Raw genomic sequence first — 7,178 nt, 5'->3', positions numbered from 1 at the left:
AGCATGTCACTCCCAGAACTTTTCTTTCTTTCCCCACGAACACTGGATATTTATAACACATCCAGTCCATAGTACTTCCAAAAATCTTATCCAAAGCACCTGACAGATTTCTAAACCAAAAAGCCGTAGGAGAGTAGCTTAAGACAAATCCATGGGGATGTGGTAAAACGGCCGTAGTGTACAAGAACAGCCAGTCCCTTCAGCTGTAGTCAGTCTCAGTATTGTGGTTTCCTGGTTTCAGCAATTAATCTGAAAAAGGACGGCACTCTTTCATACCTTACCATTTATGGTTACAGAAAGCTTCTCAATAGGGGAGCTAAGTTATGAGTTCGGCCACAGTAAAGCAAACCCAGAGAAGTACTGGAAAGAAAAATAAATAAATCTCCTCCAGCTCTAAGCTCCGCTGCCTTACATTGGGCAGAAAGGTGTTACACCGAGTCTGCCACATAACACGAGTTGTTCCTCCACCAGCGAAGGCAGCATTTCATCAGAAACAGTAAGTATAATTTTAAGCAACTTCTGTTTTTCCTTGCGAGCAAACTATAGCTTTGCTTTTTGCCAACCGTCTTTCTAAATCCCCAGGAAACCCACCGAACTTTTCTGTAACACGTGAGCAAGCTGTAACTGTATGCTAATAATTATGGAGAATTAACAGACTAAAAATATAACGGTTGTTATTTCTACAAAATCCAGAATCTTAGAAGTCTGCAGCTCTCATAGGATCTTTGCTCTTCAGAGTTTCATGTCTCTGGGTGCTCAGCACTCCGTAGCATTCCTTCAGGGACCGTGCTTGATCTATCCCCAGGGAAGTAAGAGTTGAGCCTCACTTGAACTCTATCAGGCTTCTTTGGAAACTACTCTTAAGCTGAATAACTTCGTACAGTCCTGTGCTACAGAGAAACCCAAAGCAGCAGTCCACAAAGAATTCAGAGCTGCTATGCTGATCAAAGGGCATTTTTTGTTTAAGAACTACCAAGTATAAAACCCAGCATTCACAGAATCTTAATCTCCAGTTTTGAATAAAAAAAACTAACTTGATTCACATTAGTGTCGAAGTAGCTAAACAGACCTTAAGTAAATTGGTAGGATGTATTTTGTAACAGGATGCACTTGTATGGTGTTATGCAGTTTTAATACTGAACCCTCAGGACTACAGCAGAGGATTGCAGAATCTGCTTTTCCATGCAAATTTACTCTGAGATCCAGCATCAGTCTATTCTGCCAGATGCACCGTGTTTGCAGTCCTAGGCGTGCAGAATACACTGAAAGTAATGGGCTCTTATATTACAACTGAACAAGATTGGTGCCCTCTGGCCCCAGCGTCAGTGGGGAAAGCAGACCTGTTGCCAGCAGTACAATGTTTATAAATGCTAAGAAAGGAAATGGGACAGGGGAAGGGAAGGAGGAACTAAGTGAAAGAGTGAGTGCAGGTCTAAGTTCAGGGATGTAAGTGTGGGGGGGGGGGGGGGGACGACAAGGATGGGAGTGGAGCAAAGGAAGAATCTACAGCACTGAAAATGCTCACAGGAACAAATAAGCAAATGTCAGTGATGAGATTAATTCTACCACAAGACACTAGCATCTAAGGCACACAGCTCTGCCACAGCAGAATAACCAGTACAGAACTTACATTAATGGACTCAAATTTACAACTGCCTTCTGGCTCCCACACCAAGAGATGCTACGGACACCCCCTGTATACTGCTGTTCCTGAGCTCAGAGCAGCCTGGCACAGCCTAAGGCAGAGGCCCTCTACCAGCTTACACAGCTCACAGCACTGGGAACTCCTCAAGAGATGGGAGAGGAGGCAGGGGCTTCCCACTGAGTATCAGGCACATCTGTTAGTCAGAGCAGGGGACTGTGTTCCAAACCTGAGCAGATGGTATCCTTAGGATTATCACCAGCAGCTGTCAATGCAGTGATTATGCATTGAAACTGCACAGCTAATGTACTGTATAATTTAACTAGACTGAGGGAAAAATATATCACGGAGAAGGAACATTATGAAAAGATTTGAAGCTTGTATTTCCCTAATAATTATGGAGGCACCCTGCAATCTTCAGTGCAGAAGACACATTTAGATTTGCTCTTGAAGGACAGACTAAAATCCCCATTATATACTCCAAACATCTTCCAATCCAAAGATGCTCAGAGACTTCCTGGGCCAATTGAGTCCTCAGCAGAGCTTCATTTTTCAGAGACTTAATGATTTTGTCAGAGGAAACACTTAACGAGCTCTTTCAACATTCCTCCTAACATGCATTGGTGGGGCTAGAAGATGGAAGAGAAGAACTTTTCAATCTGAAATATTAACCTTTTGAGCACTGTTGAAACTCCAAATGAAGTTTTTCTATATATATACACAAAGGAGTCTTAATAACAACAACAAAAAAGCCACAACCAAAACCAACTGAGCTTACAGCACAACATATGAATACCTATATACAAAGAGGTAAAAAAATTACTTATCCTACTGAGGTAGTCTGGCAGTTTAAAGCAATAAGGAAGGATAAAGCTTAATGGTACACCAGCCTGACATGCAAGCAGACCAGTGGGGTAATTAAGGGTCTTATTTCTTCTTTGGTTGATAGCCTTATATTTCTTATTGTCCATGTTAGGACGGGCAGACGATCCCACAACTTCCCAGTGTAACTGGGACAGCTTTGTAAATGCTGTAGCTCAAGTAAAACTTGGAGTATCATCACTAGAGACAGAGTTATCCTCAAGTCACACCGAGGGTACCAATTTTTCCACTCATTCAGTTTCCCACAGAACTCATTAAAGATTAATCATTCTTACTGCACGTAAGAATTGCTAACAAGGCAGCTCTCCAGTTGGCTGTCACCAGCTTCCCACTATGTTGGCATCTTGCTCCCAGACCAAGCAGCGCAACCTAACTTAAGAGTATTAGCTCACATGGCTGCATGGACTTCTTGTGTTAGAGTCCAGCTCCACTAGGCAGGTAACATGCATTTCCAAGTGAAGATTTCTCCCTCCTAGAACACCAGTGAGTTATACAGAATCATCAGAAAGAAAATGCCCTTAAAAATGCTGTAAGCCAAATCCTGAGCGGTCCTTGATGTTTTATTTAAAGGCAGGATTAACCACAACCCTGGACAAAATTCACTACTCCAACAATAATGACTCTTTTTCTTCCTAGTGACCCCTCAAAACATTTAGATATTATGCACTAATAACTCTAAAAATATACACTTAAATAAACATTAAGATCTCGAACTAGCTTTTAATGCTTTCATCAATGAAAGACACAATCAGAAGAGAGCAACACTCAAATTATACCCACACTCTTCCTGTTAAGAGCTGATGGTGCCTTTCTCTTGCCTTTCCCCAACTGTGCTGACCCAATCCCATGCCTGTCCCAGCCCAGCACTGCTGCAGTTTGCCTGCTCACAGGTAACACGAGCAGCCACTCACCAACTTGTGTCTGCCTTACACTTTATCTGAACTCACATCTTCTATTTGCTCCACAGATTAGCTGAGCACAGGTGGAATTAGGCGGGTACTGTGCCACACTGAACATCAGCTTGCAAATAAACACCAAATAGCTGCACACACCTAAAGCCAAAACCCTAAGAATGACTCAGCTACTGCATGAAGCTGTGTTTAAAAAAGCAAATACTCAAACCCTCTGTCAGTGGGACACAGATCCTGGAGATGGGTTGAACTCTTTGTGATTGTCATGGCTCACTTTGCTAGCAATAGCATCAATATTGCAATAACAATAGCTTAGCTCCCACTATGACACCAACATTGCAGGCTCATTCCTATCTACAAGCAGCAGCTACAGCCCTGTGCGTGTGGCAGAGCAGCTGCAGCCCTCCTTGCTGCCTTCTCCAATCCCATCCAATTGGGTTTGATGGCATCACACTCCTTGAGCCATGAAAATGCAGCTTTTCTGCCCCGTGTAGCTGGATAGCAGGCTTTAAATATCTTCAAATGGACAAGGTCATAAAACACATATTGGGAAATCAAAACCATATAACTCAAGTTTTACATTTAAAACTATTTCAGCTCTTCTGAAATAAAGACACATTTCAGAGTAAACCTGAAGGCAGAATATATATATATGGAAAAAGGACTCTTACTTCAGAAGGATTTTCCCTTCATGCAGCCTTTACCAATAGACAAAACAGAGCACCTCTTACTTCAGGCAAAAAGTAACATCAAATAGACCAAATTAAAGCTAAAGACAATCAAGCTGTTCAAACTCCCTCAGATCATAAAGACGGTTTCCAACCCCCACCCCCAGGCTTCCCTCCCTGCTTTCTTCACCCATCACTTTATTAAGCAGTACATGGTTTGTGCAACAAGATATTCCAGAAATCATTCAACTGCAGCACTGACAGCTAATTCTAATCATGACTGTCTGTCACAAAACAGGATTGCAGAGATTCCAGACCTCCGAACACCTGAATCATGTTGGCAAAAAAGCTGGTGACTGCGCAGAAGAGAGGAGAGACAAGGGCCCTGTGTCTGGGACTGGGGATGGTCGCATGCTCCATGATGATGTACTTCTTCATTGGCATTACAATTGTGCCATTCTACACTAAAAGGTAGTAGAATGTTTGGTTATGAATACAAAGCTTTTTCTTTGTTGCCATCCTCAAACACAATTATTAAGACAGAGTCAAAATATATGTTAGTACACTGAATAATGAATAAATACTATGTTCTTAAAGAGCTCATAAGAATGGAAGATAAAAGAGCAAGAAAAGAGTGAGCAACTAGTTGAGGCATTTACAGGTTAGCACACGAAAGAGGGCTCTGGCCATCCTCAGGGCTAGAACCAGAGCAGGCCAAAACATTTACTGCAGAAACTGTATAAAATAAAAACCAGTCATGCTTACCAAATCTTGAAAATGGAAAGTTAAGTCTTCAGTAAATATAGCAACAACAAAAAAGCAACCCCATACTTTTCAGTGGTAGAGGCTTATTAGAAAAGTAATGGCAAATTTGTTCGGTCAATCAGACGTATCTCGCCTCCAGGATCAACCATCATGAGGAACAGCTTCAGCAGCCCAATCTACCACAACAAATGCTGCAGAATATATTGAATGCTAATAAGGTTACAATTACTCACATTTTTATTTCATTTTGCAAGTTCTGCTTCTATATACAAAATCAATTTGGAGAAAACAAAGTGTACGAAACCCAAGAGGGCTCTGGCACTTTAGCACTCATTTTTCCATGATCGAATATTTTGACAGAAATACATCCACTATTTCATTCTTTGTAGCAGCACCTTCACACTCAGAAATCTCAAGGCTTACATATGGGTATATATCAGTGTTGTTTTTCATACCACAAAAACATAACAGCCAGAATTCAACACTACCTTACAACGACATCATAGCTGACAACATTCCATAATGGACTGAGAAAAGCTGTTTAAAGCCAAGCTCTGAGATTTGAGATACATTAGCAAAGGACACGTATTATTAGTTCCATAAGAGTGGGGCAGAGCTTGCTCCATTGGTGATGAGCAGCCCTGAGCTCTGCTTGTGCTATCCCACCACTGGCACCCAGAGATGCACCTCCAACACATAACACCTCATAACTGATGCCACAAAAACAATTAAAAGCAATACCTCTTGTTTTGATTTTGCAGTGTTTGGACAACAGAAACCATATGCAAGGTCCTCAAAGCCAACATCAAGGACAAAGCCCACTGCACAAACAACGAAGGCTCAGAGGATGAAGATATTTTTCACTACCCTTGCCTACAGGTGTGGGTTAATCTGACAGCCTCAGGACAAGAGGTCATGTTGTATCACACTGAAGATACTCTGGAAAGAAACCCAAAGGTATTTGGAGCATATTCCGTTCTCTCTGCTGCTATCCAACACCTCTGATTCAATGGGAGCAGTAAGAACAGGGGACACAGCTTTGCAGCCAAGCAACAGAGCACAAGTAAGAGTTGTTCAGCTCTTACATACCGATGCCCATGCTTAGACCAAGGAACACTTAAAATGTTTCAGGAGATACAAGGAGTTTTTAATATACTTTTTTAAACTTTACATTAAACATTAAGTTAATACTTACTAAGCAGTTGTACCAACTGATCATGAATATTTAACATATATGAATATTTAAACATACGCAAGTCTCCGAGTTGAAGACAAATGGTACTGCAATATAAAAGAAACAGTCCCAATAGCTGGAGTTTCATTCTGAGCATGTCAGTGGTTTCCAGCAACGTTACACCAACCTGTAAGTCTGCAAATTTGGGGCATACATGGGCCGGCAAACAGCAGGGAAACAGGGCAAGCATCTCATGGACAAAGGCAGACCAAACCAGTCTCAAGATGATAGCCAAACCACAGCAGCTCCTGTCAGCACTACCATGTTTGTTTTACTCAGTGCAAATTTACTACAAATCTTGCATTAGAACATCTGTTATAACAAGTCATTTCAATTTCTCCTTCCAGTGCTCATATGTCCCCGGCAACTCTGAGAACTCCAAAGAAGTGAAAGCACGAATAGAAACGATTGCAAACAATTTCCAAAAATATCAGACTTTCCCATGCTACTACGACCCAGGAGGAATGCAGACCAACGTCATTTTAAGCAGACTTTATCCCCCCAAAGGTCTCCTCTTCACTTTCCTTTGGCCCACACTCATGTTTACCGGTGGATGTCTGATTATCGTCCTGGTAAAGATCAGCCAGTATTTTTCTGTTCTTTCTGCTCGGCAGTAGGAAGTAAATATCTTGCAAAGACTGTTGCTACGTAATAAAGTGCCTTTGTTCTGTCTTGGCATCTTGTGACTTTTCAATACACCAGGAGTCAGTGTAAAGGCAAGGCTTCCTAGGCAAACTGGATGGTGCTCATAGCAGATGCACGCCTAACAAAGATGTTTTTATGTTGACGATATGTTTGTTTCTAGCATCAAGACTCCTAGTAACATTCTAAGGCATATACACGTAGATACATTGTCTGTTCTCTGAAAATAACCCTGAACCCATTTTCATGTTGCTACCAAACACAGGAAGACCATAAGTTGCATCCTGCAAGCTGTATTTGACTGGCACCTGGGACACAACTAACCCAAGTTTGTGCATCAGCAGACTGCTTTATGAACCACTCAGAAGTTGGCATTCACAAGAAAATTTCAGGGCACAGATAGAAATCTAAATTCATGGAACTGTAGCTGTGAA

At 41.7% G+C, this 7,178-nt stretch overlaps 1 protein-coding gene across 1 annotated transcript; it reads left to right on the top strand.

The window, feature by feature from the left end:
- Positions 1-335: 335 nt before the first annotated feature.
- KCNMB1 (potassium calcium-activated channel subfamily M regulatory beta subunit 1) lies at positions 336-6,799 on the top strand. Its single transcript, XM_072348403.1, has 4 exons — positions 336-496; positions 4,402-4,574; positions 5,630-5,825; positions 6,450-6,799. The coding sequence occupies exons 2-4, from the start codon at positions 4,438-4,440 to the stop codon at positions 6,717-6,719; spliced, it is 603 nt and encodes a 200-aa protein (XP_072204504.1). The 5' UTR covers positions 336-496; positions 4,402-4,437; the 3' UTR covers positions 6,720-6,799.
- The last annotated feature ends 379 nt before the right edge of the window (positions 6,800-7,178 follow it).

This window comes from Excalfactoria chinensis, chromosome 13 (assembly GCF_039878825.1).
Source record: "Excalfactoria chinensis isolate bCotChi1 chromosome 13, bCotChi1.hap2, whole genome shotgun sequence".
Lineage (NCBI taxonomy): Eukaryota > Metazoa > Chordata > Aves > Galliformes > Phasianidae > Excalfactoria > Excalfactoria chinensis.
Note: the sequence above shows the minus strand (reverse complement) of the source record. Positions and strands in the feature narration are given on the sequence as shown.

Bases quoted from the DNA above. Each gene is read 5' to 3' on its own strand.
- KCNMB1 (XM_072348403.1), top strand. From the start codon at position 4,438: ATGTTGGCAAAAAAGCTGGTGACTGCGCAGAAGAGAGGAGAGACAAGG. The intron at 4,575-5,629 runs GTAGTAGAATGT...TTGATTTTGCAG, and splicing joins GTGCCATTCTACACTAAAAG to TGTTTGGACAACAGAAACCA. The intron at 5,826-6,449 runs GTATTTGGAGCA...TTCTCCTTCCAG, and splicing joins CTCTGGAAAGAAACCCAAAG to TGCTCATATGTCCCCGGCAA.